We start from the raw sequence: 17,568 nt of genomic DNA, 5'->3' as shown, positions 1-17,568 counted from the left end.
ACTAATTATATAATTTGTGAGGGGGTTACCTAGTTTTGTTTTACAATTTTGAACTTTGCTTACAGAATCATGCTGGAGATGTCTCTGTTACCATGTGGAACTGGGGATGGGCACACAAAGGCACTGGCCATTCAGCCCCTCCATCCTCTTCTGACATTCAATTAGATCCTGCTGGCCTAACGCCATCTGTGCTCAAGTGGCTAACCCCCAAGTCAACATTCGTTGATAACCAAATACAATAGAGTCAGTTCCATCTGTCCTGGTACTCATTAAAGTGGCAAGCCCAGTACCAGCCATCTTGAGAGTCCCCCATCCCATTTTAACTCATCTTCCTTCCCAGGAATAGGATGCTTGAGCTAAACAGGAATGGAAAAGAAATAAATAAATAATAAATGATGACGCGAAACGTCAACTGTGCTCTTCTCCGCCGATGCTGCCAGACCTGCTGAGTTTTTCCAGGTATTTCTGTTTTTGTTTTTGTTATGGAAAAGAAATAATTTGCATTTATATGTTTCCTTGTGGCTTTCACTACCTCAGGATGTTCCAGAACATTTTACAGACAATAAAGTACTCTTGATGTGTTGTCATTGTTGTAGAAAACATGGCAACTGGCCTTCCACACAGCAAGATCCCAAAAACAATAGAGTACATATCCAGCTAATCTGGATATATGTTTTAGTGACATAGGTTGAGGAATAAACGTTCAGAGAATGACACTAATTTGCTTGAAAAGCAGCTTTGGAATACTTTACACTCACCTGAGAGGACAGGTGGGCATTGGCTTAAAGTTTTACCTGAAAATCAGCAACTCTAACAATGCAGCACTCCCTCAGTACTGCACTGGCATGTCAGCCAAGATCCTGTGCTTAGGTAAAACAAAAAACTGCGGATGCTGGAAATCTAAAACAAAAACAGAAATACCTGGAAAAACTCAGCAGGTCTGGCAGCATCTGCGGAGAAGAGCAAAGTTGACGTTTCGAGTCCTCACGACCCTTCAACAGAACTAAGTAGAATTTCTTTGCTCTTCTCCGCCGATGCTGCCAGACCTGCTGAGTTTTTCCAGATATTTCTGTTTTTGTCCTGTGCTTAGGTTACTGGACTGAGCCCATAACCATCAGATCAAGAGGCAAGAGCACCACCTAGTGAGCCACAGTTGATACCTAGGTAAACGAATCTTAGATCCTAATTCCTCCTCACAGCATCAAGACATTGTGCAGAAGAAAATGGAAATTTCCCCTCCAAAGACATATTTGATTAATTAAATTTCTGCTTATACTAAAATGTTTTACAGCGCTGCCTAGGAACTGAGCTGCAGAGTGTGGGGCATTGGTCCAGGAGGTTCGAGAATCACTCCCAGTCTCAATGGAGAATCATTGCCTGGAAACGTGAGAGAGGGGAAAGGGAAAGTTGTTCTTTGACCTGAGGCAGCCTCGCTTCCTGAGCCCCATGACCTCACCTCTGGTGCCTAGCGGCTTCACACCCTGAGAAATGAGCCATCATATCCTGGCACACTACATGCTCTGTGGCGATTTCGGAGCAGCATTCCACATGAGAAAGGACAGAGATGTGGTAAAGGGCAACATAAAATACATCAGGGCCCAAAATCCGCAGAATTCCCACTGTAACTCCAGTGAGGATCCACAGATTAGGCTAAGACCATATAGGACCATATAGGCCAAGCCCCAGCCCTGCCCCTCCTTGTTGGCAGGAGGTGTAGCTGAATCAACAGGAAGCTAGACATGAGGCCCAGGCCCAGCCTCCTGTCCAGCTAAGAAATGTCACCAGTTTCCCTTGACACCTTTATAAAAGGGACAAGGGTCAGGGAGAAGCTAGAATGAAGAGGTGATGCGCCCTTGCCGAGCCCCCTAACACCAGGTCTAATCTCCAGGCTCCTCTGATAGAGCAGGAACCTGCTGTACCCTCCTGGTGGTACAGGTCCCCACAGACACTGACCTCACAGTGATCCTGCAGATTCTGGCTGGGTAGCACCGAATTCCAACCCTTAACAAACCTGCAATGAGTCAGGGCATCAGTACTCAGAGAGTGCCGCACTGTCAGAGAGTCAATACTGAGGGAGTGCCGCACTGTCAGAGGGCCAATACCGAGGGAGTACCGCACTGTCAGAGGATCAGTCCTGAGGAGGCGCTGTACTTTCAGAGGGTCAGACCTGAGGGAGCACTGCATTGTCGGAGCGACAGTACTAAGGGAGCGCTGCACTGTCGGATGGACAGTACTGAGAGAGTTCAGCACTGTTGGAAGGTCAGTACTGAGGGCATGCTGCATTGTCAGAGGGGCTGTACTGAGACATCACTACAATGTCGGAGGGGCTGTGCTGAGGGAGTGCTGCATTGTCACAGGGTCAATAGTGACAGTGCACTGCAGTTTTGAGGGCCAGTACAGTGGGAATGCTGCAGTGTCAGGGGAGCAGTACGGAGGTGACTCTGTACTTTCGGAAGGGCAGTACTGAGGAAGCATTGCACTGTCAGACGATCAGTACTGAGAGACCACTGCATTGTTGCAGGGTCAGTACTGGGGGAGAGCTGCACTGTCAGAAGGTCAGTATTGAGAGAGCTTGCACTATTGGAGGATCAGTACTGAGAGACCACTGCAGTGTGGGAGGAGTAGTACTGAGGGAACGCAGCACGTTTCCAGGGGCAGTACTGTAAGGAGCACTGCACTGTCGTATGGTCAGTACTGAGGGAGTGCTGAAATTAAATCTGAAAATGCTGGACAATCTCAGAAGGTCTGGCAGCATCTGTGGAGAGAGAAATAGAGTTAACATTTTGAGTCCAATAGGATTCTCCTTCAGAACCAAGGGAGTGCTTCATTGTTACAGGATCAGTACTGAGGATGAACATACAAATTAGGAGCAGGAGTAGGCCACTCAGCCCCTCAAGCCTGCTCCACCTTTTAATAAGATCGTGGCTAATCTAATTTTAACCCCAACTTCACAAAGGTTACCCCGATAACCTTTCATCTCCCCTTGCTTATCAAGAACCTATCTACTGCTGCTTAAAGATATTCAAAGACTCTGCCTCAACCATCTTTTGAGGAAGAGAATTCCAAAGTCTCACAACGCTCTGAGAGAGAAAAAATGACCTCATCTCTGTCTTAAATGGGCGACTCCTTATTGGTAAACAGTGGCCCCTAGTTCTAGATTCTTCAACAAGAGGAAACATCCTTTGCACATCTGCCCTGTCAGGACCCCTCAGGATCTTATATGTTTCAATCAAGTCGCCTCTTACTCTTAGGGCAGGATTTTGCAGCCCCTCCTGCCCGGCAGGATATTACACCCCCACAACTGTACGGAGATTTAAATGTCTCGCTACATCCGCCAGAGAGAGACACACCACCACAGCTTAGCCTGCCCAGCATTTTCTCATAGGACAACCTGCCCATTCGAGGGATGAATCTAGTAAATCTTCTCTGAACTGCTTCCAACGCATTTACATCCTTTCTTAAATAAGGAGACCAGTACCATACACAGAACTCCAGATGTGGTCTCACTAGTGCCCTGTACAACTGAAGCATAACCTCCCAACTTTTGTATTCAATTCCCCTCGCAATAAGTTATACCATTATTAGCTTTCCTAATTACTTGCTGTGCCTGCGTACTAACCTTTTGCGATTCATGAACTAGGACACCCAGATCCCTCTGTATCTCAGAGTTCTGCAGTTTAGATAATATGCTTTTTATTTGTCCTGTCAAAATGGACAACCTCACATTTTCCCATATTACACTCAATTTTCCAGATCTTTGCTCACTCACCTAACCATCTATTTCCTTTTGTAGCCTCCATATGTCCTCTTTCCTACCTATCTTTGTGTCATCATAAAATTTGGCAACCATGCCTTCAGTCTCTTCTTCAAAATCATTTATATAAATGGTAAAGAGTTGAGGGTCCTGCACTGATCCTTGTGGCACACCACTCATCACATCTTGCCAACCAGAAAATTACCCATTTATGACTACTCTCTGTTTCCTGTTAGCTAGCCAATCTTCTCTCCCTCAAACTGAATGTAAAATTCAGTCATATTATGATCACTGCTACCTAGGGATGCCTTCACTATGCGGTCACTAATTAATCCGCTGTCGTTGCACAACACCAAGTCTGGTGTTCTGTTGAAGGGTCATGAGGACTCGAAAAGTCAACTGTGCTCTACTCCGCCGATGCTGCCAGACCTGCTGAGTTTTTCCAGGTATTTCTGTTTCTGTTTTTGTTTTGGTGTAGCCTGCTCCAGAATGTGCTGATCTAAGAAATTATCCTGAAAACATTCTATGAATTTATCATCTAAGCTACCTTTGCCCATCTGGTTGTTCCAGTCTATATGTATATTAAAATCTCCCATGATAATCATCGTACCTTTCTGACAAGCTCCCACTATTTTGTGTTTGATACCCTGTCCTATCATGTGATTACTGTTAGGGAGCCTGTACACTACTCCCACAAGTGACTTCTTGCCTTTATCATTCCTCATCTCTACCTAAAACACTTCTATATCCTGGTTTCCTGAATTTAGGTATCCCTCTCTATTGTGCTAATGTTGCAATAAGGCAGGGCCAGTACTGAGGGCGTGCTGCATTGTTGCAGAGCCAGTACTGAGAGCGTGCTGCATTGTTGCAGAGCCAGTACTGAGGGTGTACTTCACCGTTGTAGAGCCTGTACTGAGGGAGTGCTGCACTGCCTGTGGAGCAGTACTGAGGGAGCACTGATGTCTGTGGAGCAGCACTGAGGGAGCATTGCACTGTCAGTGAGGCTGTACTGAAGGAGCACTGCACTGTCGCAGAGCCAGTGCTGAGAGAGCACTGCACTGTCAGTGGATCTGTACTGAGGGAGCACTGTACTGTCAGTGGGCCTGTACTGAGGGAGCGCTGTACTGTCACAGAGCTAGCACTGAGGGAGTACTGTACTGTTGCAGAGCCAGTACTGAGGGAGCAGTGCTATGTCAGTGGATCTTTACTGAGGGAGTACTGCACTGTCACAGAGCCATCACTGAGGGAGTGCTGCACTGTTGCAAAGCCTGTACTGAGGGAGCACTGCACTGTCAGTGGACAGCACTGAGGGAGTGCTGCACTGTTGCAGAGCCAGCACTGAGGGAGTGCTGCACTGTTGGAGGTGCTGTCTTTCAGAGAGGCCCCTTCTGTTCAAACTGATGTAAAACAATCCCACGGCATTATTCCAAAGCACCCTGTACCTTGTAGAAATACAATCCTTTTTTTTCATTTTGTTTGCTCTACATGAATTGCTCGTTCTGTTTGGTGCTCACAATCCTCGATCCCCCAGTGCAAATAGCAAACTGGAAAATACTGGGCTCACTCTGCTGACCACGCAGTCCCTGTGGGTGACATCTTCTCGCTTTGGGCCAGGGTCAGATGTTTCTTGTACCCTCACTTCAACTCCCTGAACCATCTCTGAATTTGTATTTGTTAAAATTATTCAAATTTTTTATTCCAAGCCTCAGCCACTTCAGGAATCTGAGGGGATGTTTCGAACTCCAGAATTCACTGGATAATTCCTGATAATTTCAGGATCAATGACTCTGCCCCATTTGTTACGCATTTTAAGTCAGTCTTCATTGTTACAATGCTGACAGCTCCTCAAATGGCCATTGTTGATCAAGGGGCAGGTTTTTGAGCTATTGGTCAGTTTGCTCTGGTGTGTCCTCATCATGTCCTTGGATCGTGTGCTGCAGTCAGTCTGCACAGCTCAGGAAGGCTGCCCTTTACTCAGTGTCTCACACACCAGTCCAACAGCAGTGGAATGGATAACTGTTCTGCTCTGGTCACAGACTTTGACTTTTTGTCTCTCTTCTCTCCCTCTTTTTCTTTCTCTTGAATCCTCTCTCCCTGCCTCTGTCTTTCTCCCTGCCTCCTTATCTCTGTCTCTCTTCCTCTGTCTGTCATGTCTACATCACAGATCTCTCACTGTGTCTCTCTCTGTCTCTTTCTCTCTCTCTCTGATTTCTCAGTGCCCCTCTTTGTTTGTCACTAACTGATAATTCTGCATTACATCTCAGTCCATTCCCTCTCTCGGGGCTTTTCTCCCTCTTCTGTAATTGGACTGAGTGAGAGATATGAGAGAGAGGGAGTATGAAAGTGGAGGGAGGAGGTAGAAAGAGTGAAATATAAACTGAAAGGCATTATGAGAAAAACAGGGAATTGAAGTGTGATAGTTGAACAGGCAAACAGATAAAAGGAGAGAGAATTACATTTTATTTTCATTTTGTTGGCAAGCGCTGTTTCAGTCATCACAGATTCCCAGGAAAATCCTCAGCCATGAGTCAGACTGCCCTCGAGTGGAGAGTCTGGGATTCATTGCAGTTTGAGCTGCCAATTCAGGCAGGACAGTCACAGCTGAGGTCACTGCAGATTGTACAGAAGCCAGTACCTGGGGGATGGTTTAATGAGCTTTAGGGAGCTTGTCAGAGTGAAGAGGGGTAAACACTTGACAAAAACCTCACCTCCCACCACCACCATACCAACTTGTGTTGTGTACCTTCCACATCCTGCCCTCCAGAGTCATTCAAAATTCTATATATAAAAACAAAAAAACTGCGGATGCTGGAAATCCAAAACAAAAACAGAATTACCTGGAAAAACTCAGCTGGTCTGGCAGCGTCGGCGGAGAAGAAAAGAGTTGGCGTTTCGAGTCCTCATGACGCTTCGACCAAACCAGTTCACTGGAACAATGCAGCAAGCCAAGGACAGACATGTGGGCAAGAGACCAGGGTGGAGTGTTAAAATGGCAAGCGTCAGGGAGGTTTGGGTCATTCTTGCAGACAGACCACAGGTGTTCTGCAAAGTGGTCGCCCAGTTTGCGTTTGGTCTCTCCAATGTAGAGGAGACCACATTGGGAGCAACGAATGCAGTAGACTAAGTTGGGGGAAATGCAAGTGAAATGCTGCTTCACTTGAAAGGAGTGGGCCATTGGATGGTGAGGAGAGAGGAAGTGAAGGGGCAGGTGTTACATCTTTTGCGTGGGCATGGGGTGGTGCCATAGGAGGGGGTTGAGGAGTAGGGGGTGATGGAGGAGTGGATTGGCACTCCATCTTCCCTTCACCTTCTCGGCGGCATTCCATAGGGATCGTTCCCTCCGGGACACCCTGGTCCACTCCTCCATCACCCCCTACTCCTCAACCCCTACCTATGGCACCACCCCATGCCCACGCAAAAGATGCAACACCTGCCCCTTCACTTCCTCTCTCCTCACCATCCAAGGGCCCAAACACTCCTTTCAAGTGAAGCAGCATTTCACTTGCATTTCCCCCAACTTAGTCTACTGCATTCGTTGCTCCCAATGTGGTCTCCTCTACATTGGAGAGACCAAACGCAAAATGGACGACCGCTTTGCAGAACACTTGCGGTCTGTCCGCAAGAATGACCCAAACCTCCCTGTCGCTTGCCATTTTAACACTCCACCCTGCTCCCTTGCCCACATGTCTGTCCTTGGCTTGCTGCATTGTTCCAGTAAAGCCCAACGCAAACTGGAGGAACAACACCTCATCTTCCGACTAGGCACTTTACAGCCTTCCGGACTGAATATTGAATTCAACAACTTTAGGCCTTGAGCTCCCTCCTCCATCCCCACCCCCTTTCTGTTTCTTCCCCCTTCCTTTTGTTTTTTCCAATAAATTATATTGATTTTACTTTTCCCACCTATTTCCATTATTTTTAAATATTTTTAAATCTTTTATGCTCCCCCCACTCCCACTAGAGCTATACCTTGAGTGCCCTACCATCCATTCTTAATTAGCACATTCGTTTAGATAATATCACCAACTTTAACACCTATGTGTTCTTTTGTTCTGTTGTCTGTGACATCTTCTGATGATCTGCTTCTATCACTGCTTGTTTGTCCCTACAACCACACCACCCCCCTCCACTTCTCTCCCCCCAACCCAAACCCCGCCCCCCCCCACCCCCACCCCCCACCCCTTGCCCCCCACACACCTTAAACCAGCTTATATTTCACCCCTTTCTTGGATTCACTCAAGTTCTGTCGAAGGGTCATGAGGACTCGAAACGTCAACTCTTTTCTTCTCCGCCGATGCTGCCAGACCTGCTGAGTTTTTCCAGGTAATTCTGTTTTTGTTTTTCATTCAAAATTCTGCTGCTTTTGTGTCCTTACTTGCACCAAGTCCCTATCACCCCTGTCTTGCTGATCTACACTGGCTCCCAGTCTGTCAACACCTCAATTTTTGAAATTCTCATCCTTATGTCTGAATCCCTGCAGGGCCTCACTCTTCTCTATCTCTGTAATCTTCTCCATCCCAACAACTCTCTGAGATATCCACACTCCTCCAATTCTGGCCTCTTGTGCAAACCTGAATTTAATCATTCCACCACTGCCGGCCACACTTTCAGCTGCCTGGGCCCCAAGCTCTGGAACTCCCTCCCTGCACCTCTCTGCCTCGCTAACCCTCTCTCCTCATTTAAAACACTCCTTAAAACTGACCTGTTTGCGCAAGCTTTTGGTCCCCTAACCAAATGTCTCCACATGTGGCTCAGTGATTATTTTGTTTTGTAATGTTCTCGTGAAGTGCCTTGGGACATTTTATTACATTAAAGGTGTTAAATAAATATAAGTGGTTGTTGTGTTGTATTTCGGCAAAGCCACCTCTCTCTACCTGCAGTGATCGACATCCCAGTGATCGATATCTCGGTGATCGACATCCCAGTGATCAATGTCTCGGGGATTGATACCTCAGTGATCAATATGCTGGTAATTGACATCCTGGTGATCGACATCCCGGTGATCGATATCTCAGTGATCGATATCCTGGTAATCAATATCTGGGTGATCGATACCTCATTGATCGACATCCCGGTGATTGATATCTCGGTGATCGACATCCCGGTGATCGACATCCTGGTGATCGGCATCCCGGTGATCGACATCTTGGGGTCACTATCCTGGTGGCCAGTTGGTGACACCAGGATTGTACTTGGCCATGAGGACCTTGTAGTTGAATGGCCTGTGATACTCGCTGTGCTCTGCCAGGTGTGAGGAGTGGTTAGTTGGGTGAGTCAGTGGAAGGTGGCTGGAGCCCAAATTAGTGGAAGGACACAGGGGAAAGAGCAGGCAGACAGGGACTAATTGAACAGCTCTTACAAAGAGCCAGCGCAATGAACCAAATGGCCTCGTCCTGTGCTGTGTTTGAATGGATCGGGTTCAGGCAATACCCTGAACCTGGTGAGAAGCAGCAAAGCAGCCGCATGCTGTGTGTATCTGAAAAACTCCAGATCAAACCGAGAGTCAGGACAAAAGGTGGCTTTGATCAGGATGTGGGACTCAAGGCCTTAGCTCAGGAGCAATGGAATTCCTACAAGCATCAACTACATCCTGCCCCTCCCAGCCTCAGACTGCACCCCCGGGCAGCTCAGCTGTGTGTAGCATCACTGGAGGTATAGGAGGTGAAGTGCAGGCAACAGAAGGGGGCACTGCAGGAGTATGGGGTGCAGTAGGTATGTGTGCGAGAGGAGGAGTGTCAAGTCTGTGGACGTGGCTGGAATGTGGAGAGGGGGCGGGGGCTGAGCAGAGGGGAGGAGAACTGCCACTGAGACTACAGGTCCCACTGCATCGCCGGCTATGAGTTTGTGCTGCTCTGTTTTTCAGGCTCCTCCTTGCCCTGTCTGGTGGATGTTGTCCCGGTGAAGAATGAAGAGGGAGCTGTCGCCATGTTCATCATGAACTTTGAGGAGCTGAAGGACACTCCACACAAGTCAGGGAGAGGGGATGTGAACCACAGGCTGCCCCAGGACTGGTTCAGCTCCAGTAAGTATCGTACTGGGACAAGGTCAGTGGCATTTTTTAGTCCAATTGCCTACCCTAAAGCTGTTGCCTGTTGACTTCAAGAATGAAAGATTATTCTCCAGAAGGTAGTGGATGGAAACATCACAGGGACATTAACAACAGGGTGATTTTGTTTCATTTTCTTTATGAGTTGTTGTAAGATCAGAGACCCTAACCCAATGCACATACCTCACAGTGAGTAAGACACAGGGACTGTGACTTCGGCGTGAGTAGCATCACCGGGCCCAGGAATGAGTTGGTTCGACAAGCTCAGAGCGTCTGTACATCAGTGCCCCACTGGCTCAGGGACTGGCTGAACAAAAACAAATCACCCACAGTGGGGTGGGAACAGAGTGCTGCCCTGTAAGGTGCCCACGGCATTTTTGTTAAACACTCCCAGGACAGGTACAGCATGCGTTAGATACAGAGTAAAGCTCCCTCTGCACTGTCCCCATCAAACACTCCCAGGACAGGTACAGCACGGGGTTAGATACAGAGTAAAACTCCCTCTACACTGTCCCCATCAAACACTCCCAGGACAGGTACAGCACGGGGTTAGATACAGAGTAAAGCTCCCTCTACACTGTCCCCATCAAACACTCCCAGGGCTGGTACAGCACGGGGTTAGATACAGAGTAAAGCTTCCTCTACACTGTCCCCATCAAACACTCCCAGGACAGGTACAGCACGGGGTTAGATACAGAGTAAAGCTTCCTCTACACTGTCCCCATCAAACACTCCCAGGGCATGTACAGCACGGGGTTAGATACAGAGTAAAGCTCCCTCTACACTGTCCCCATCAAACACTCCCAGGACAGGTACAGCACGGGCTTAGATACAGAGTAAAGCTCCCTCTACACCATCCCCATCAAACACTCCCAGGACAGGTACAGCACAGGGTTAGGTACAGAGTAAACCTCCCTCTACACTGTCCCCATCAAACACTCCCAGGACAGGTACAGCACGGGGTTAGATACAGAGTAAAGCTCCCTCGCCACTGTCCCCATCAAACACTCCCAGGACAGGTACAGCACGGGGTTAGATACAGAGTAAAGCTCCCTCTACACTGTCCCCATCAAACACTCACAGGACAGGTACAGCACAGGGTTAGATACAGAGTAAAGCTCCCTCTACACTGTCCCCATCAAACACTCCCAGGACAGGTACAGCACGGGGTTAGATACAGAGTAAAACTCCCTCTACACTGTCCCCATCAAACACTCCCAGGACAGGTACAGCACGGGGTTAGATACAGAGTAAATCTCCCTCTACACTGTCCCCATCAAACACTCCCAGGACAGGTACAGCACGGGGTTAGATACAGAGTAAAGCTTCCTCTACACTGTCCCCATCAAACACTCCCAGGACAGGTACAGCACGGGGTTAGATACAGAGTAAAGCTCCCTCTACACTGTCCCCATCAAACACTCCCAGGACAGGTACAGCACGGGGTTAGATACAGAGTAAAGCTTCCTCTACACTGTCCCCATCAAACACTCCCAGGACAGGTACAGCACGGGGTTAGATACAGAGTAAATCTCCCTTTATACTGTCCCCATCAAACACTCCCAGGACAGGTACAGCACGGGGTTAGATACAGAGTAAAGCTCCCTCTACACTGTCCCCATCAAACACTCCCAGGACAGGTACAGCATGGAGTTAGATACAGAGTAAAGCTCCCTCTACACTGTCCCCATCAAACATTCCCAGGACAAATACAGCATGCGTTAGATACAGAGTAAAGCTCTCGCTACACTGTCCCCATCAAACACTCCCAGGACAGGTACAGCACGGGGTTAGATACAGAGTAAAGCTCTCTCTACACTGTCCCCATCAAACACTCACAGGACAGGTACAGCACAGGGTTAGATACAGAGTAAAGCTCCCTCTACACTGTCCCCATCAAACAAACTTCACTGTAGAAGACTTTGAAAACTCCCCAAAGATATTTGAAAATCATGAGGTGATAGGGAGGGAGGAACAATCAACACCACCAGAGAAAAGGTTTTGAGAAAACTATTAAACCTAACCACTGACAAGTCCCCAGGACTGGGTGGCCTGCATCCTAGGGTCATAAAAGAAATGGTGAAGAGGTCGTAGATGCAATGGTCATAATATTCCAAAGATCCTTAGATTCTGAAAGGTCCCAGCAGATTGGAAAATGACAATTGTAACACATTTATTCAAGAAAGGAGGGAGATAGAAAGCAGGCAACTACATGCAGTTAGCCAAACATCTGTTATAGGGAAATTGCTAGAATCTGTTATAAAGGAGGTTATAGCAAGACACTTAGAAAATTGTAAGTTGATCAGGCAGAGTCACCATGGCTTTGTGAAAGGGAAATTGTGTTTAACTAATTTATTCGGCTTCTTTGAGAAAGTAACAATTAAGCAAGTAAAGGGGATCCTGTAGATGTGGTGTATTGGAATTCCAAAAGGCATTTGTTAAGATATCTCATCAAAGGTTACTACACAGGATAAGAGCACATGATGTAGGGGGATAACATATTAGCATGAATAAAGAATTGGTTAGCTAACAGGAAGTAGAAAGTAGGGATAAATGGGTCAGTTTTGGTTGGCAGAATGTGACAAGTCGAGTGCCACAGGGATGAGTGCTGGGGCCTCAACTATTTATAATCTGAATCAATGATTTGGATGAAGGGACTGAATGTACGGTAGCTAAATTTGCCAATGACACCAAGATGGATAGGAAAGTAAGTTGTCAAGAGGAGGTAAAGAGTCTGCAAAGGGATACAGAAAGGTTAAATGAGTGGGCAAGAGCTTGGCAAATGGAGTATATTGTGGGAAAATGTGAACTTGTCCGTTTTGGCAGGAAGAATAGAAAAGCAGTATACTATTTAAATGGGGAGCGACTGCAGAACTTTGCAGAACAGGGGGATCGGGGTATCCTGGGTACATGAGTCACAAAAAATTAACATGCAGGTACAGCAGGTGATTAGGGAGGCAAATGAAATGTTGGTGTTTATTGCGAGGGAAAGTAGGAAGTTGTACAGCAGCTGGACAGGGCCTCAGTGCGATGACATCTGGAGTATAGTGTAAAGTTTTAGTCTCATTTGAAAAATGATATAATTGTGTTGGAAGCAGTTCAGAGAAGGTTCACTCCACTCATTCCAGGGATGAGGGGCTTATTTTATGAAGAAAGGTTGAACAGGCTGGGCCTATACACATTGGAGTTTAGAAGAATGAGAGGTGATCTTATTGAAACATGTAAGATCTTGAGGGGACTTGATCGGGTGGATACTGGGAGGATGTTTCCAATTTTGGGGGTGACTAGAACTAGGTGAAAACAGGGCAATGTGACCCCTCAGGGTTAATTTTCTCTCTATAACGTCCCATCAAAAAAATACAATGGACAAGACTTCACTTTTTATAACTTTTACTTTAACAACCAAACCAAAATCAACTTAAATTAAACATGGATTAACGGGCAAATCACAGTCAGTATAAATTACACACTAAAAGCAGATACAAAAAAAAACTCACTGATTTACAGGTCAGTCCACTCTGTTCACGGAGCATCAATGTCAGCCACAAAGTCCTTCAAAGCTCTGATCCCCTCATGTAAAATTTCAACTTTTTTTCAAAGAGTTAGCCACCAATTCTCATTCGACAGCAGCTCCCAACCAACCTGAACTCCACAGGTATAAACTTCAACAAAATGGCAACTTCTCCAGAACCTCCTCTCCTCTACTTACGTTGGTCTTGATGGTCTGGGTCCATCGGTATTACCTTTATCTTAACCGTCAGTAATAACCCTGTGCACCATATGGCTGGTCCTGGTTAATCAGTTCCTTTCAGGTTACTGACACAGCGGCAGGAATCCTATTTTTGCTAATGCCCACTCCCGGATCTAGTCTTCTCATTTTTTTTTGGTTTAACTGCGTCACTGTCTTCCCCCTCACCATCCTGGTCACGTGGACCTGTTTTCACGCTGGTTGGGGTCACGTGGACCTGTTTTCATACTGACTAGGATCATGTGGACTTGTTTCCACGTTGGCTGGGATCATGTGGACTTGTTTCCACGCTGGGTGAGGTCATGTGGGCCTGTCTTGCATCCTAGGTTCCTGAGATCATGGGTTTTCATGTTGTTTTGGAGGATGAGCCAACATCACAAGTGTAAAGTGTTGAAAACATCCTTCTCAGCACAGCAGCACAGGGTCCTGGGACAGTCCGTCAGACACAGGCCACCTGACCATCCGAAACCTTAGGCGCAACCATCATGAGGCCCCGAATCCCTCCGCTGCTTGTACCTGGCACTATCAGCCCACACCCAAAGCTTCATCTGTCCAGGCTCCATAAGCCACAGATTCAAGCACTTGATTCCTCCAACTCAAAGACAGGGAATGCTACTCACAGGGCAACAACTAACATGATAAAGTGTCACAGTATTTAGGTTTGGGAAGAAATGGGAGTTATAAAAGCAACGGGGAAATTGGTTTTGACCTAAACAAGGAGTCTAAGCTTATTTGGTGGTAAAACCGTGGGCTGTGTCTCACACTGCACATTCCGATCTCAATCCCACTTGCACTTGGTTCAACCGACGCTCAATCCCAATGACCATCAACCCTGCTGGCACTTAATCCCCATTGGTATGGCACAATGGATGGTAAATGCTGAGCTGTTCAAACCCCAGAGGGAAGCTTGAAACAGCTGTCACAACTATTATACCTTTTGTCTATATTTTGAGATGTGTGCCTTGAATTCAGTAGTAATAAGACCACCGAGTCTTATAGGTTTCTTACAAAACTAAATTAAACCTTTATTAATAAAAAAAATTGATTTTAAGCACATACATAGGTTTACAAATTACTACTACAATAACTCCTAGTTCCCCTGGTTAATCTAACTTCCAGTTACACCTCCATTAAGGCAACAGTAAAACCAAAATAGATTTTAACATGTGCAGACAAAGTAACACAATACCCTGAACAGTCAAATTCAAAGTGAGTTTTCTTAACTTCAGTTCTTCCAGACAGCAGTTTGGGCACAGAGGTTGGAGGCTTTTCACACTTGTTAGATCTTAGAATGTCTTCTCTTGCACACAGCCTTCTCTCCTTTATACATATTTTCCCCTTTGAATGCAAATTCCATTGTCCTAATATGTCTTTTCAACTCTACTTTTCTAATAATAAAAATCTTTCATAGACCAATTTTACCAGTAAGCTTTGGGAAAAATAAACACACTGTTTGGCTTAGCCTCTGTTAGCTAGGTGTAACACCTTACCACCTCTTTGAAATTCACTAATCAGGTCTATCTAAAAATGCTAATTTTACTTTTACACCTCACATTCTGCAACTTCAACCATGTTTATCTATTTAACATTTCAAACTTAGTTTGACTTCTGATACATCAAACCCTTTAGACCAACTACCTTTAATTTAATTAAGTTACACACATGCACTATTCCTATTTTTTCAAAAAATTCCAATAACATTATGAAAATTATTATATTTTCCTGACACCCTGCATAGGAACATAGGGCTTAGGAGCAGGAGAAGGCCATTCAGCCCTTCGAGTCTGTTCTGCCATTCGATAAGATCATTCCTGATCTGGTTGTGGTGAACACCACCTTGCTGTCTACCCCTTATAACCTTTCACTCCCTTGACAATAAAAAATCTGTTTAACTCAGCCTTGAATATATTCAAAGGCTCAGCCTCTACTGCTCTCTGGGCAAGAGAATTCCCCAGACTAACCTGGACTGAATTCCATAGTCAAGGCAAATTGGACTCAAAACATTATCTCTGTTTTTCGTTCCACAGATGCTGCCTGACCTGCTGAGTTTCTCCAGCACTTTCTGATTTTATCCACAGACTAATAACCCTTTGAGAGAAAAAAATTCTCACCTCCATCTTAAACAGTAGACCTGTAATTCTTAAGCAGTGCCCCCTAGTTCTAGCCTCTCCCAAGTTGAAACATCCTCGCAGTATCCAATAGGCCCAACCTGTTCAATCTTTCTTCATAAGATAAGCCCTTCATCCCAGGAGTGAGTCGAGTGAACCTTCTCTGAACTGCTTCTAACACAATTATATCCTTTTTCAAATAAGGAGACCAAAACTGTACACAGTACTCCAGGTGTGGTCCCAAAAAGGCCCGATACATCTGCAGTAAAACTTCCCTATTTTTATATTCCATTTCCCTTGCAATAAATTCCAACCAACATTCCATTTGCCTTCCTAATCACTTGCTGTACTTGCACACTAACTTTGTGTGATTCATGGACAAGGACACCCAGATCCTTCTGTACAAACAAGTTCTGCAGTCTCTCTCCATTTAAATAGCATACTACTTTTCTGTTCTTCCTGCCAAAGTAGACAAGCTCACATTTTCTCACAATATACTCCGATCTGCCAAATTTTTGCCCATTCACTTACCCTATCTACAACCCTTTTCAGACTCTCTATCTCCTCTTGACAACTTAGTTTCCTGCCTATTTTGGTGTCATTGGCGAAGTTAGCTACCGTATATTCGGTCCCCTCATCCAACCCACTAATATAGATTGTAAATAGCTGAGGCCCCAGCATTGATCCCACTGACACTCAGTTGAACTATGCCCTCTGACCTCAAGGTCCGACAACGAATAACGTGTTTCATTGTGTCTCTCACCAGGTCGCGGGAAGAGTTTTAAGCTAAAACTTCCATCTCTTCGCACAATGACCTTAAGCCAACAATCTCTGGCCAAGGAGGGATTCGATGCAGCGATTGATGACCAATCAGACGGTGACTCCTTGGCCATGAAGGATTTCCGAGGCCACTTGAGTGAAAACTGCATCCAGCCTGAGGCTGGAGAGCGGGAAGCTCTGATTGAACTGGGGAATAAATCAGACGTACAGGCTGTCCCTGAACCCATGGGCCATCCATCGCCCAGCCAGGAACAGGAGCAACTGGATCCTGACCTCCGCTATACCAACACTCAGCTCACACACGTCCAGTCCCACGACAGTTTCCACAGCATCCGACGGGCTTCTTCAGTCGACAACATTGAGCTGATGAGGAATAAATTTGAGAAGAAATTCAGGGAGAAAAGAATAAGTTCAGGTGCGAATGCAAGTACAAAACACACCTGGAAATCCACTTTTAAAGAGTTTTAAAAGGTCAGGCATTTTTCAAATTAAATGGTGATGAAGAGCAGTTCAGCAATAAATATCTCACCGGGAGCTGGGTTGAATAACTGATGGATGGGATTAAATCATCCACATCCCCTGCCAGCAATAGTATTGATCAATACCAACCTGGGTCCAGCTGGGCCAAGGACAAAGCAGTAAAATGTCTTCCGATTGGCAAACACACTCAGAGATCAATGATCGCACTGGTACAGCAGGGGCAAAGTTTCTGAGAATTAGATCAAGGTAGAATTTTGGAGTTTTACTCTGTATCTAACCCTGTGCTGTACCTGTCCTGGGAGTGTTTGATGGGGACAGTGTAGAGGGAGATTTACTCTGTATCTAACCCCGTGCTGTACCTGTCCTGGGAGTGTTTGATGGGGACAGTGTAGAGGAAGCTTTACTCTGTATCTAACCCTGTGCTGTAACTGTCCTGGGAGTGTTTGATGGGGACAGTGTAGAGGGAGATTTACTCTGTATCTAACCCCGTGCTGTACCTGTCCTGGGAGTGTTTGATGGGGACTGTGTAGAGGGAGCTTTACTCTGTATCTAACCCCGTGCTGTACCTGTCCTGGGAGGGTTTGATGGGGACAGTGTAGAGGGAGATTTACTCTGTATCTAACCCATACTGTACCTGTCCTGGGAGTGTTTG

General features: G+C 46.1%; 1 protein-coding gene across 1 annotated transcript in view; it reads left to right on the top strand.

Moving 5' to 3' along the window:
- Positions 1-17,568, top strand: part of kcnh6a (potassium voltage-gated channel, subfamily H (eag-related), member 6a) — a 229,084-nt gene that overhangs the window by 96,023 nt on the left and 115,493 nt on the right. Inside the window, exons 3-4 of the mRNA XM_041173545.1 lie at positions 9,618-9,776; positions 16,423-16,851. Coding sequence (XP_041029479.1) covers positions 9,618-9,776; positions 16,423-16,851 — 588 coding nt within the window. The remainder of the gene's footprint in view (positions 1-9,617; positions 9,777-16,422; positions 16,852-17,568) is intronic.

The sequence above is a fragment of the Carcharodon carcharias genome, chromosome 23 (genome assembly GCF_017639515.1).
Source record: "Carcharodon carcharias isolate sCarCar2 chromosome 23, sCarCar2.pri, whole genome shotgun sequence".
Classification (NCBI taxonomy): domain Eukaryota; kingdom Metazoa; phylum Chordata; class Chondrichthyes; order Lamniformes; family Lamnidae; genus Carcharodon; species Carcharodon carcharias.
Note: the sequence above shows the minus strand (reverse complement) of the source record. Positions and strands in the feature narration are given on the sequence as shown.